The 14,068-nt window shown below is 40.2% G+C and overlaps 2 protein-coding genes across 2 annotated transcripts in view; both read right to left on the minus strand.

Annotated features, from left to right (window-relative positions):
- Positions 1-1,503: 1,503 nt before the first annotated feature.
- Positions 1,504-8,070, minus strand: LOC145465954 (contactin-associated protein-like 2). Its single transcript, XM_081449725.1, has 3 exons — positions 7,640-8,070; positions 3,046-4,538; positions 1,504-2,527 (listed from the first exon to the last, which is right to left on the minus strand). Exons 1-3 carry the CDS (start codon positions 7,894-7,896, stop codon positions 1,593-1,595), a joined length of 2,685 nt encoding a protein of 894 aa, XP_081305851.1. The 5' UTR covers positions 7,897-8,070; the 3' UTR covers positions 1,504-1,592.
- A 1,810-nt stretch (positions 8,071-9,880) lies between these two features.
- Positions 9,881-14,068, minus strand: part of LOC145466628 (piezo-type mechanosensitive ion channel component 1-like) — a 40,704-nt gene continuing 36,516 nt past the window's right edge. Inside the window, exons 41-42 of the mRNA XM_081450333.1 lie at positions 13,722-13,973; positions 9,881-12,848 (exon numbers count right to left, since the gene is read on the minus strand). Coding sequence (XP_081306459.1) covers positions 12,596-12,848; positions 13,722-13,973 — 505 coding nt within the window. The 3' untranslated portion in view covers positions 9,881-12,595. The remainder of the gene's footprint in view (positions 12,849-13,721; positions 13,974-14,068) is intronic.

Consider the following 14,068-nt stretch of genomic DNA (forward strand, 5'->3'; position numbering starts at 1 on the left):
TCTAAATAGTCAGTTTTACCAGCAAAATAAACAGTGATTAGTATTTTGATTGACACAGCAGTTTTAAAACGCCATGGTTTACTGACTTCCTTCCCATTTAAGTTGAATTATATGAATAAAAATTGGGCACAACATAGAAAACAAAAAACCTCCAGAAGAATGGCATTTTGGTTTGCTAAAACTCCTTAATTAACAACTTAAAACATTCGGAAAGCCGATCGACCCGAAGAATGAGCATTCAAAGACTCAAACAGGAGTCTGGTAACTAAGGTGCTTCACGCTTTGGCACGCAACGCGTGCGAATAGAAATGCGCACTCCGACTATTTGGTCGCCAATTACAAGCCTTGCTTCATTTGATCGGTTCCCATTTACCAACAGTTCCATAACACACACAGACTTCGTAGACATCAGAATACATGCCTTTCGTCATGAACATTGACATCAGTTTAAACAATTTCTTCTGCAACAATTACAATCCATCCTGAGAAACAAACACATCAGTGTCCTGTGTAAGAAAGGAAATGCAGAAAAACAGAACATTGTTAGAGGATGAAAACAAAGGAAAACGATGAAGTTAACAAAAAGAAAGTAAACTAATGATGACTGCGATAATATACTGCACTAATGTGACTAAAAGAACCGTTTCACGTATACATTAGTGGTTTAAAGTCACAAATAAATCTGTTACTTTGAAAGACACTAAAATTTATGAGCTCCTAAATTAATCTATGAGTAAATTCACTTGGTAAGGTCCCCACACGTTCCTGTATGTATCTGATTGTTTTTAGCAGGAGGCCAAGACAGATTGTAAGGTCCAAGTCAGGCGTCGAATTTCACATGAGTCGAACTAAACTGAGCGAATTAAGTTCATAATAAGTTGGACGCTCGACTCAACTGAGTTCGTCCGACTGAATTTAGATCGACCAAAACGTTTGTTCCGTCTGAAGCAGATGAATAGAACGTGTTGGCTTATGCGAACAGGTTATTTTTTTTGACTGGTTATGGACCAAGATGCTGTCGAAGTGTATAAAACGTGTAAAACGAAATAATAAAAGTGTCTAGCTCTGTGAGCGGGCGAGATGAATGAAATTCTACGCTGTGAAATACGGCTATCTTGCCCGCCCGGGATTACGCGCTGTGTTCCCGCAAGGAAAATGTTCCCGAAGCCGAACCAGGTTCGCCACATAATAAATCCCTTATTGACCAAGTTTGTTTGGTGAAGATGGCTGAACATTGCCCTCGTTTTTTCCTGCGTGTTTCTGGACCACGACTTCTCGGTCAATAAATACGCAGGAAAGAATTTGGCCAATATCAAGCCAATTTGACCTCACGCTTGGTAAATAACTCATATATGTTGAGCGAACAGGTTTGGTCAATAAATGATTTATTATACGACATGCAAGATACCATTTTCTTGCGTGATACATCGGGCAATCTTGAGCGGGCAAGATAACCTCATATTGCCCGCTCGTGTAGCCAATCTCAGAGCATGACATGACTTGGCTCTTCGTGCCCTCTCGCAGAGCGATAACAATGTTATAATGTCTGTTTTACACTTTTTATCGCTGTTACCTTGCTTTCCTATTGACATTCACAGTTTGGAGGTGGAGGCTGAAAAGGACACGTATTTTCTGACGTGCGAATCCCGGTGGACTGAGTGGTAGACTGTTTGGCCGTTGCTCATGTTGTAGGCCCCAACCTCTACTCCGCCGTGATTTAGGTCATCCAGCTGCACCACATCCGGGGAATCCGTGCGTACTGAGTGACGATACACCTCAATATCCGGGATACTCTTTTTCCTCCTACAGTTCTTGCAGGAGATACAGCACACATAGGTGCGGCCAGAGCGCTTCAGGAAAACGAAGATTATGACACATACGAGGAGTATAAAGGCCAACACAGATGATGTTATCAAGATGATAAACCGTGCGTCGTACACCACACCTCCTTTGACGCGCGTTATGTAAGATACACTGCCGTTAGTTATGACCAACATCTTGGGTGCCGTCTTCGGCTCGATTTGCGTGACGGGAGGCAGCGTGACTGTCTTGCCTTTAGTCGTGATGCTTGAGTGCACTGTCACGCCATCATTACCTGTGGTAATGGAAGAATGTACTGTCACACCATCGCTCTTGGTCTCGTGACTTAACACTGACGTCACCAGGGTTGAGTTTTTATTCGTTGCAATAGTGGTCGTCATGGTAACATGATGTTTTGGGGAAGATAGAGAATTTCTATTGTTACCTGAGGTTGGTGTGGTAGTGGACTTTTTGCGTACTGTAGAAGTTTCCTGTGGACCCAGCGTGGCAGTGAGGGGGGTACTTGATGTTGTCTTTACATCCACTGTGGGGGGTGGGTTGACCAGTCTGCAAGCGGACGAGATAAAATTCGCATTGCTTACTTGTCCGGAGGACTGGCCCGAGGAACCGAAGCATTCTAATGGGCCGAGAGTGAAGAATGAATCTTTGGCATCCGAGGAAAACTGCAGCATGTTTACTGGTAAAGAAGATTTGTCTGTTAAATAACCTGTCAAGGAGGGATAACAGTGAAATATGAATCAACAACGGCACATCAAACTGTTGTGAATCATAAGCTGAAGGATGAATGATTATGTGAAATTCACCTAACTCATTATCTGTGGAAGATCGAAGTTTAGAGTAACCAGTGTACGGTAGGCGGTACTAAGAAAGGTGGAAGGGGGACATGAAAAAAGGCGGGACGGAAGTGAGGGAGGGATTAGTTTTTGGAATTTCAGGGGGTGCTGGTCTTAAAAAACTATTTACAGTGCTCCAAAGAGGAAAAAAAGTGGTTTTCCTCTCCTTTTCCTTCTACGCTACAAAGACTTATAATTTACAGATACAAGAGAGCCAAGTATAAAAGTTTAAATCGATAACCAAAGGTCTAGATGATGCCTGCCTTTGTAATAAGCACAACGTCATACAGAAGTCACACAACACTTAATGGGAAAGCGTGACGTGACAGTCTAGAACTACTGCTTTTAAAAACAGAAGGAGGATAACTTCTAGAAAAGCATTTTAACTCACCCGAATCCTCCCTCCACTTGTCGTCGCTATCTGCATCACAATTACAGTACTTTGAGGGATCCACACAGGTCTTTTTTACTCCACATGCGCACTTGTTACTTCCAGCTGGGGCGCCTCCCCAGTAGTTCTGTGGGACAGCGGTGCTCGACAACCACTGCACATGCTCAGGACCAATGGGAGAATTCAATAGTTTGGAATTATAACAGTCGTACCTGATGAATTGGCGACAGTTTGCGCTGCGCTGAATCAGTGCTCGGATACTGGCCAAGTTACTCACGTACGAAATACGTTGGAAGTAATGACTCCCAAGATCCGTGGCGCCCAAAGTAACCTGATGCTTGCCTTCTTTGTCGTGATTAATAACTGTCTTGGCAGCATCGGAGGCCGTCATGTTGCACAGCACATCAAAGGTCCCCAGAGGCCCGGTTCCATCAGGGTCCACTTTGCAATACGCGTCCTGAACCATTCCCAGTGCCTTGTACTCCTGGCATGTGGATCGGTAAAGAGGGATGCTGCACCGGTCCCCATGGTAAAACGTTCCTCCGCAGTCACATCGAAAAGCCTGCCATGTCTGGAGGCAGCGGCCGCCGTTCCGACAGGGATTAGGGAAACACTTGTTGGTAATTTCACATCGGTTTATGACCGCTCCGCTTATCCGAGAGCCGCTCAAACTTGTCAGCCTCACCAAATTCCCGTTAAGCTTTATTCGGTGCATACAGCCAACAAATCCTGTCTTCTGTGTTCCGTAGCCAATGTAAACACGACTTCGAAAATCGCCGATATCTGCCAACCACGGGTTTTCATGACGTAGTTCTGGCTTTCTATCTAGCTGCAACCAGATGTCCTTGCGAGTTACTCCAGCTATGACGTCATGCCACATGCCATCGTTTAAGGCTTCACCGACGCTGATTTTAATTGGTTTATCGGGTTCCACCCGAACTTCAAGCTCAAGTTTTCCAGATACCAGAGAAAGATACAGGCGAGCGCGCGCGCTCTGTTTGTAAACCAAAATACCATTGCCGTCGTAGGTGCGAAAACTGAGCTCCACGGAGAAATTTTTAGGGGAATGCTTGCTAAGCTTCAAATGAGTATCGGGCTCTGGAAAATTGACAGGAACATAGCTAGTATCTGGACAGTAAAAACGAACAAAACCGTGAGTGTCATAATCATTATCGTCCATCTTAGCACCATAGAAGATGTCGATGAAGTCGAAGTACAGATTTTTCAAGCAGCCATAAAAATTCCGTGTAGACGGAACACCGCCAGACAAGCTCGGATCCAGACCTCCAACGTAGACGAATCTATCAAGGTTAAGTCGGACGAAAGAGCCCGGTGTGGTGGATTGACTCCTGAGTTTATCGACAGTGACTACCAGCGTGTGCTGATTTCGATCCACTTTCACCTCATGCCATTTGTTGTCTGACAAGTTGCTTCCGAGGAGCACTGTGTGTTTCCCAGAAATGGTTTTGGAACTGCCAAGATTGATGGTAAACCTAAAAAATTACAAAAAAACTTTTTTTCGGAGAAAGAAATTGTAAATATGCCGCCACATTGACGCTCCGGGCAGCGACAAAACAATAAATGCTAGCTTAGGATTAACTTAACTTAACATGGGTTTCAAAACTCCAGAATTCACTGTTTTTAATGCCAGAGATTTCTGATTAGCCATCTGCGTGAGCTTAGATGTTAATGAAAAGACTTTTCAGCTCACGGATACAAGTGAGTTGAATACAAAAGTCCAGCCAACAAAGTTTTGCACTAAAGTCTCTTAAAAATAAAAGAACAAAAAACAAACAAACAAAAAAAACAGAAGTCAGTTCCTTTTTTGGCCTTTTCCACGAAGCAGAGGTAAGAGAGACCGCTATTACAAAATATCGCTTACATACTTTGATAGCAGTTAATTATGGGCATGCAAATTTTAAATTAATTTACATTTCAAAACAGCTCCAGGAACTGTGGACACTGCACTTCGGTTACGATCGCAGGTGACATTGAAAAACATCAACAGGATGTTGTTGGTTTGTAACGAGAGAAATAATTCTCTTGTCAATCTCGTGTCAGTTTGAACTGCTGGCAAATTTCTTCATTTCTTATTAAGCCTCGACAAGATTTTTTAAATGTTATTGGAGAAAATAAAATAACAGTCCTCAGTAATAATTATGCGTAAGCGGAATACACTGTGTAAGCGGTTGTTTACAAGCCAGGTGATAATTACTTTAAGTTTGTAAATTACAGTTAAATCGTGTTTTTATAAGGGACAAATTGCCGCTAAACCGCTAAGGCACAAACCAGACGTCCTCAAAATTCCGCAGTAACCCATGTTTCGTTTGTCCTAACGGTATTTAGACTTGTGTCTCTGAAAAAACGTGAAAAGTAGACTTGAACTAGCATAGCAGCGCTTTAAATTACGACTAAATCTTCTCTCATTCTGTGCGTACATAACATATACTGACTAAAACAACTAGAAATATTGCGTGAACAGCCGAGGGGAGGTAAACTTCAAGTAGAGTTTTGTTTTCAAGCATTTCTTTTTCCCCAACAATAAATAACTTGTATAGACGAGCACGTACTACTGGCGAAGTAATTAACCTCTTGTTCCAGACTAAATAAGTGGACACAAAATAAATACAACAGGCACATACCGCTTATTATACCATCAAGTTGATAAGTTCTGTGTTGACCATGAACTAAAATATTGACCAGTCTTACATTGAAGTTATTGCCGACCAATGTTACAGAGGGGACTACTTATCAAGTTTGCACGACTGAGATTTATTTAAGATAATTACGCACGCAAGCTTATTTCAAGGTCAAATAAGCAATTGTTGAAAATTTCTTTCAATGAGATCTGAGATCTGTGTCGGTGCATTACGGTATGTAATACCAACTGATTATTTTCTGCATTCTTGTTACCCGTCTGCTTAACAATCTATTGCTACAGTGACGAGACTTGTTATTGATCCGTTAAGGGTTATAGAATTTTTTTTATTAGTATCTTGAATAAAATATATGCCACTTAACACTGAATAAAAGTACGCTGCGAGACTGAGCCAGATAACTATCTAGAAAGTTACAACAACTTGACTATAAGTCCATAAAACTGAATAATCGCACGGTCTTGAAATATATCCCATAACCAAAACGAATTGGCTCCGAGTCACTTGTAGCAATATGAAATACAGTGGCATTCACAATGACGTTTTATGTATCTTTGCATGCAAAAAAAATCTCAAACAGTCAAAGCTCAGTTTCTCTGAAAATTTGTTGATTGATATTATCAATAACAGAAGCTTCTGTTAATAATAATGAGCCATGTGTAAGATACTCTGTGGTAATAATTATTCATGCGTTTTAGTTTCACTCTAGACATAATCTAAGGAGAAGAACTAGTTCCGAAAGATAACATTTATCTCACGAGGTTTTCATAGCTTTCTCAATTCCTTCTGTCCCGCGACAGGTGTAGAAGGAAAACGTTACAAAGAACTGTGCATTGTTTTCCTTGATATACAAACATAAAGAAAAATTTGGATTTTGTAAACTATTCTCTTGGGGAGGAATTTGACAATAAAGAGACGCTATTTACATTGAAAGAAAACTCCACCTTAAAACTCTCCCATTGGTTAAGAAACAAAAGCTTAAAAACGAGGGCGTTTTTTTTCGAGCTAAAACTTCCAAATTGCAACAGAGACTTAGTTTAAAATGTTATTCATTTGTCACTTGGAGGAAGTACTTCTTTAGAAGAAAAACATTTTTTCTTGAGTAAACGCACTATGTAACCGTAAAGTTCTTACAACAGCTAAACATTGTTATCGAATGAAAATAAAATTTTAGGGAAGAGAAACTAGACAATTTTCGGGTTTGTTTTGTATTCACCCATGTTTAATTCAACAATAGGTCTCTGCCCAGCATCGATACCTAACAAAGGCGGCTAGACAGCTGTGGATAAAGCTTTTAGGGAAGGAAAGCGCGGTTATTTGCGATCATTTGTTAAGTTGAATTCTTGGCTCAGGCGTTGTAGGTGCGAAAGCGTATGCTTGCTTTTGACTAATTGTCAGCCGTGCTATAAGAATCAATTCGCGTGCCTCAGTCATTAAGTGAGTGATACTGCATTATACTCGTGCAGATAACAATGTGCTATCCAGAATTCTTTAATACCTGTAAGCGAAGCTGAGGTATAGATCAACTGTCTTTGTTCAATTTCAAAACATCTCACTTCTTTATTCATCCAATTTTCACCTCCATTCATTGCATTTAATCCGTGATCTGTCAATATAGACCCTTTCTTTGTTTACATTCGCAAACGCCAGAAACTTTTGACAAACTTTGCGTTGGAAGTTGACAACAAGCTAAACTTGAAACTAGAAACTACTTTTAAAATCAGCTTTCACTTACCCCCAGAATGAAAGAGAAGTAACACAGAAAACACATTTTTAAATGTTTACTCTCCGAATCTATTTGTAGTTGTAGAAAGAAAATCGCTTATTACTTCGGTGAAATATCTCTTAGAGAATTGAATATTTGTTTTTCGCTACCCCATCAAATAATGGACTCTTTCTGGGTTTCTAAGAGTAATTTAGAATGATCTCAGCCTTACCTTAGTCGTCCATGGATCAATTCTATCGTGATGAAATCTCCCTGAGATCCGCTGCTGTGAACCATCAAGCCCGAGGGACGGAAAGTTTTGAACGAAAACGTAATGTGGTTTGTTTTCGTGGCAATACTATTGGAACGAAGATCATATGTAATGTAGCCTGTTCCTTCCATGTTCACTTCAACAGCCGAAGCCTGAGAAAACAAAGCGTTTATGAAGAACCAAAAGACGCAAATCAAGAACCCCCGACACGAAGTCATGTTTGATTACGGCGTCAAATTCACGAGCCGTGTCGCCCAAGCTCACACTCGCTCGCCTCTACAATATCCTCTTATCACGACTGTATCTTTTCGAAAAAAGAAAACACTATTTGTTTCCACGAACTTTCTTTGGCTAATTAGCGGGAAAACAGCGCTAATAAGCGATAAATAGCACTCTGGAACACAAAGAGACAATTGCAATAGCAGACGATTGGATCGTATTGATATATTGTGTTAATACATTTCGCATTGAGCCCAATCACATTTCAGTTTGTGGGTTTTGTGAAACAAACCGCTCAGAGCTATCAATTCCCTGTATAAAGATGTGGTTGTAGACGCTGTAATGATCTGAATTGAGTCAGATCCTTTATAACGCGCCATCTCGCTTACTTTTTGTGCGATCAGACAGCTTTCTCGTCTTTTAAAACGATTTAAAAGTCAATTCACAAATTGCAAGGAAAATTCATTTTACGTATCAAGCGTATAGAAATGTCATTTATTTATACTTTGAAACTTAAGGGTTCCCACCTGCCGTGCAAGTTATGAAATTTTGCTTAATTTTCTCCATATAAAAGAGAAAGCACTATTTTCGTAGCTAATTTTACGACCCGAAAAGAAGCGAATTAATCTTTAAAATGCGTCGCCAAAACTGCCCCTCTCAAAAATATTTTCTATTAAGAAAGTCTCTTAGTTCTAGACGCAGAGAAAAGAAAAACATAATTTATTTGGACTATAGTCCCTTCGGTCAATAAATCAGTAAAATATATTTTTGAAACGGTTTATGAAGATGATTTACAGAGGCTTAATTAAGACAACGGAGCACTAATTTTGCTTCAGTGTGTGTAGTTTGAGACTTGTCATGATTCGTTGCAAACAGCGTTGTCTTCGTCGGAAGAACGTGAAATATTATTTATGAACTGGGATATTTTCTCCATGGAGTAATTTTTCTCTCAACCTAGCGAGAAACAATTACACGCCGTGTGAAAGATTCCTGAAAATACTAACTGATTTAACTGTTGAGAAGTTCCGCTTAATTTTTCATGAACTAGTAAGATTTTTTTGTAAGCAGGAAGACAATGTTTTTTTTCAGGTCCGTGGATTTTGCCCAATTTCTGGATGCTAAAGGACAGTGAATCAGCAACACAACTCTTTGCCAAACAAAACTAGGTGAGGGATTCAGATTGAGTCACATTAAATTTCGAACTTTAAAGGTGGTACCACCGTACCATACAAATGCTTTAAAAATTGTAAAAAGCGGAATCTTGACATCAGTTATCTCGTTTTGGTTTTTGAGCACCTAAAAATAAAATTAAAGGTGTTTTCAACAGGTTATAGCGTTGCCATGGTAACTTGCAATGTCGGAATATGATCACTACAGCTTGTTTACCAATGTTTGGGCATCTGCTTGATGTCATTATTTCAGCATCGACTGAAAAAAAATATTAGTATTAGTCCATCAAAGGTGAGCCACCTGAAATGGCTTTGTTGTGACGATGTATATTTTGGTCATTTGCGACGTAGTTTATTTCCTTCGTTCTAATAAGGCCCTGTTTTCAAGGAGGTAGAGTAACCATAATATTAGGCTTACCCTAGCAAGAGAGTTACCCTAGCTTCTCTTTTTCATGGAAGTGTTTACAAGGCAGGTAGGGTAGCCCTAGCGCTAGGATAACGCTAGCTTAACACAAGGGTTACCCTAGCGCCAGGGTATCTTGTGAACGCTCTGCTAGGGACAACCACCCTACCAGCGACAACTTTATTCGGGGTCCAAGAAACAAAATATGACAAAAATACTGGCAAAACGAACGAGTTGTGGCTTAAGAAAGATTGTATTAATTCACAATCAGTTTTATTTTTGGATAGAAAGAAATTCGAATAACAGCTTTATGCGACGAAATTTTAGCATTTATGTTTGTCTTTATTGTCACTAGAATATTCGATTGTAGAACTGTGCGTAGTTTTGCCGTCAATTGTATCCCAAACCAAAGAAGCATTACCGTCTGGGATTTTAATTGAGCTTAGAAATTGAAATGACTTCTGCGGAAATGATATTAAAATTATAGGTTGCATGTGTTACTTCCCAGATTAACTAAAGTGGGACCAGCCAGAGTTTGTCCGGGGTAGTAGGGTAACCCTACCTGAAAAACAATAAGGTAAATGCGGGCTATCTTTGACCCTCTTGCTAGAGTAAGCCTTGCACTAGGGCTACGCTACCTGCTTGTAAACAGGGCCAAGGATCCTTAGACGTTGTGGAGTGCCTCCCGTTCAAGCGGTCCGCTGCCCGTTCCAGCAGCATTAAACGTAATATGTCCTCAGCGGTAAAGTCATCATGCGAGCTGAGTGGCCCATCAGGCCGGAGCTTATCCTGGTTTCTGTAGCATGAAGCGACCAAGAATATTTCTACTTCCCCCTGGATGGGATACTAGTCCACCGCAGTGTCACCCACAGCATTAAATTCACCAGCACCCATTTATACACCTGGGTGGAGAGAGGCACTTTGAGAGTAAAGTGTCTTGCCCAAGAACACAACGCAGTGTCTCCGGCCAGGACTCGAACCAGGACCGCTCGATACGGAGGCGAGCGCACTAACCATGAGGCCTCCGCGTCTCCACCCACTTCAACTTCATAATAACCAATAATATCAATCAGCGCAAGTTTTATTAACAATACTCTTTGTAATTTCCCTCCATCACAAAGACCATGTACCAGCTATCCTGGAAAATGCTACGTCTTTTATAGAGTACAAAAATAGCTGGATTTTATGCGACTACCAGGCACGCTATTCAAAAAGTTTTCAAACGATTTAAACTTAACAACTGTAGCTAGATTCAAACGGCCTGCCACGTATTTCAAAAAATTACTTTTAAAACTAGAGGACAAAATATATCTGCTGATACAAAAACTGTTCTTATTTTGAATCTGTATATCCAAAATATTTCAAGTTGACGAAGCATCGATTACAAAGGCGAGAATACGATCCTCGAGAAAAAAATAAGAACAAACTTAAGGGAAAAGCTTTCGGCTAACAGTGTTTAAAAATACGAGCGTTCGACTCTGCGACCTGTGACCTGATAAAAGGGTGATGACGTCCTACGCTAGTAAGAAAATACTATTATTAAAAACGGAGTCGATTATCGGATCAGTCAAACAATGGCCAAACAGAATGTGGACATAATTCTTGCCCATTCCCAGGGAAATACAGCATTTGTGGCAAAATTCCTGAAAATTATTTCCAAAACTATATTCTGTTGTATTCTTTTTATCACAACTGTACTTTAGATTCTTATTCACCGCATTCTTGGCGTATTACCCGTCAAGACTGAAGTTAGGAAAGTGGAAAGCTCGTATTTTTAAATCTTGTTACCACAGAGCGTTTCTTTAAAGTTTTAACTATGATTCATCCTGGCTGCGGCAAATGGATTTTTTTGGACAAAAAGAAACTTACTGAATGACAAAGTTCGTTCAAAATCTGTATGAATGGCGCTATTTCGGTGAAATGAAAGCATTAATCTCTAAATTACAATAAATACCTCTCAATAATAAACTATTTCAAACATTTATACCCCATGAAAGTGAAACTTAAATAGCGCCATTGGCTACAAACTTACATTTCGCGTAAGAGCAAACAGATTCCAACACGAACGCTTCCAATTAAAAGCGATATCCATTGTTTTGGTTGTATTATAACTATTTTTTCAAAATATTTCCCTTGTGGAAAATAATCTATTAATTCTAGTAATTCTTTTTTCAGGTTTTTACACTTACTCAAGTTAGTTTTTACGATTGTACTAACATAGTAATCGGGCTGACTTAAGGAAAGGAAATATCTTTGCATTCTGGTTCTAATATTCCTTCAATCTTTTTAGTACAGCCTTTTACATTTGGTGAAGTGATCCTTCACTAAACAACTCACTATAAATTCAAACCGGTTTGGTAAAAATGTCCACCCGAGCATCCTGTACAAGAGTAAGTTGCACGACGACGTCAGTCAATACTTTACCAGTTTTCTCTCGGCCTTGTTTCTTAAGGCCGCCGGATATGGAACAAGGAGCTTTAAGCAAACCACGACGGCAACGACAACTAGAACAACACCTAACAAAAGGTTTAATGAGCGAAACAATAGCTAAGCACGTGCGTTATAAAGCTTTGTACATTTCATAGTCGTCCTTTGAAAACAACAACAACAACAACAACAACAAAAAATGACCGAATTCTGCTTATTTAGGAGAACGTGAGCCACGATGGCTAATTTTTCGTATTTCCTTTAGGAATTGATCGCTGGCATTACATTTAGTTTGAGCACGTTTTTAGACCGAATGGTGTTCTGAACAGATCTACACCATTAGAAAATTCCAAGGTAAACTACAAATCCATTTTTTACAAGAAGTCGTCCGCGGCGTCGTCATTGCTGAAGCTCCCAATTATACAGGACAGATACTTTTTACAATGAAACCCGAGTTAAGAATGCTGTGTTCCTACGGCGTGAAACTACCAGGAGGAATCGCAAGTCAAAGATAGGTTAATCAGAACGGAACCATTTGACAAAACACAACTCTTACAACGCAGGCAGATTCTTTGTGCCTCACTGAAGTAATCCCGCCCACAATTGAAAAACGCTATATCTAGCGTCCTCGCGTTTACCGGGTTTCATTGTCAAGTTAACTTAAAATACCAATAGCAAAAAAACCCTCTCATTTTATAACTAATGTCGCTTATACTTGGTCCATTTAATCAGCGTCTGAGGAGAGCGATACAGGAACATCAGCTTTGCAAATAGATCTTCTTCCAGCTCTAGCTCTTTGCTCTCTCGCACCATGAAGATGTCGAGACACAGTTTGAGTACTTTGTCGACGTTTGGCATCTCGTCGAACATGATACGGTAAGATATGGAAGTGAAGAACAGACGGACAAACTTACCGACCAACCAAACGAAACCCACGTACAGTCCAATTATTCTAAAACAGAACACGACACGAAAGTCAGCCACGGTTATATCATAAAGCAAATGAAGAAACCTAAACCTTGTATTACATTTCCCTCTTGTTCTCAAATGCCCGTCGTGTTTTACCACAGTCAATTACATGGCTGTGCCTCACAAGGACTGGGAACTACCGAATTCACGAATTTGATTGGCTGAAATCGATATTGACCGCGGTCTAGATTTTCCCTTCCACACCGGTATCTCGACCGATTGAAAAAGTTGCAAACTAAATACAAAAATATTGACTATTTTCTTCCAAAATATTAGTTCCAGAAAATATTCATATTATGGAAGTGCCAAGCCTGATGAGGAAAAAAAGTAAACAGGACGAGCAAACTTTGGCAGAATTAAGTTCAGTTCATCGCCGTTCGCAAGCAAAATTTCAGCTAGCACAAACCAGTTACATTAACCGAATTAAATTGTTCTTGTTTGCCACATAATAAACATCTTATTAACCGAGCTTAGTCGGTCTGTATGTGAGAATCTTGACCTCGGTCGTGTGCACAGACCTCACTGCGTTCGGTCTCTACTTCCGACCTCGGTCAAGATTCTCCCATACAGACCTCCTGCTCGGTTAATAAGAGCTAAGTAATACACGACTTAGGCTTCTTTATTTGTTAAGTAAAAGGTGGTTCTAACTTTGTGGAGGAAGCCCTAGTGTGTGACCATTCCAATGAGAGCTACTGAACAGTGCTTTCATGAAATACTGCTTACTATGCCGTACATGGTGGTCCTAACTTTGTGAATGAAAACCTACTGTGAAACCATTCAAATGAAAGCCTCTGAGCGGTACTTTCGTGTGGCGCTGATTAAGAGCAAGATTAAAATTTAATCATGTTTTTGGTACCCAGTACTGGTGAAGAAAGAGAAGTGAAGAGGTGGCACTAGATCATTAAACGTTATCATTTCCAGCACATTCTCCTTCGCGCCAAACAGTGGATCAGGACTTTTCTGCGTCAGCTCCCACCAATCAAAGACGCCCTTCGAACGCATGCGCAGGCGACAGGTCACGTAGTTGGATTTGTCAATGGACAGGAACGGTGTAACGGAGCCACTGGCTGGGACGCGTACGAAGCTTGGGAACAAGTCCTTAATGACCCTGTATAATGAAAGAAACAATGTTAAAATGACGGATAAGACATTACATTTGTCTAACTGGGTTACTACTTGATATTATCATTTTAACATTGCTCG

The sequence above is a fragment of the Orbicella franksi genome, chromosome 13 (genome assembly GCF_964199315.1).
Source record: "Orbicella franksi chromosome 13, jaOrbFran1.1, whole genome shotgun sequence".
Classification (NCBI taxonomy): Eukaryota; Metazoa; Cnidaria; class Anthozoa; order Scleractinia; family Merulinidae; genus Orbicella; species Orbicella franksi.

Bases quoted from the DNA above. Each gene is read 5' to 3' on its own strand.
- LOC145465954 (XM_081449725.1), bottom strand. From the start codon at position 7,896: ATGACTTCGTGTCGGGGGTTCTTGATTTGCGTCTTTTGGTTCTTCATA. The intron at 4,539-7,639 runs GTAAGGCTGAGA...GTAATTTTTTAG, and splicing joins TTGATCCATGGACGACTAAG to GTTTACCATCAATCTTGGCA. The intron at 2,528-3,045 runs GTGAGTTAAAAT...CCTCCTTGACAG, and splicing joins CAAGTGGAGGGAGGATTCGG to GTTATTTAACAGACAAATCT.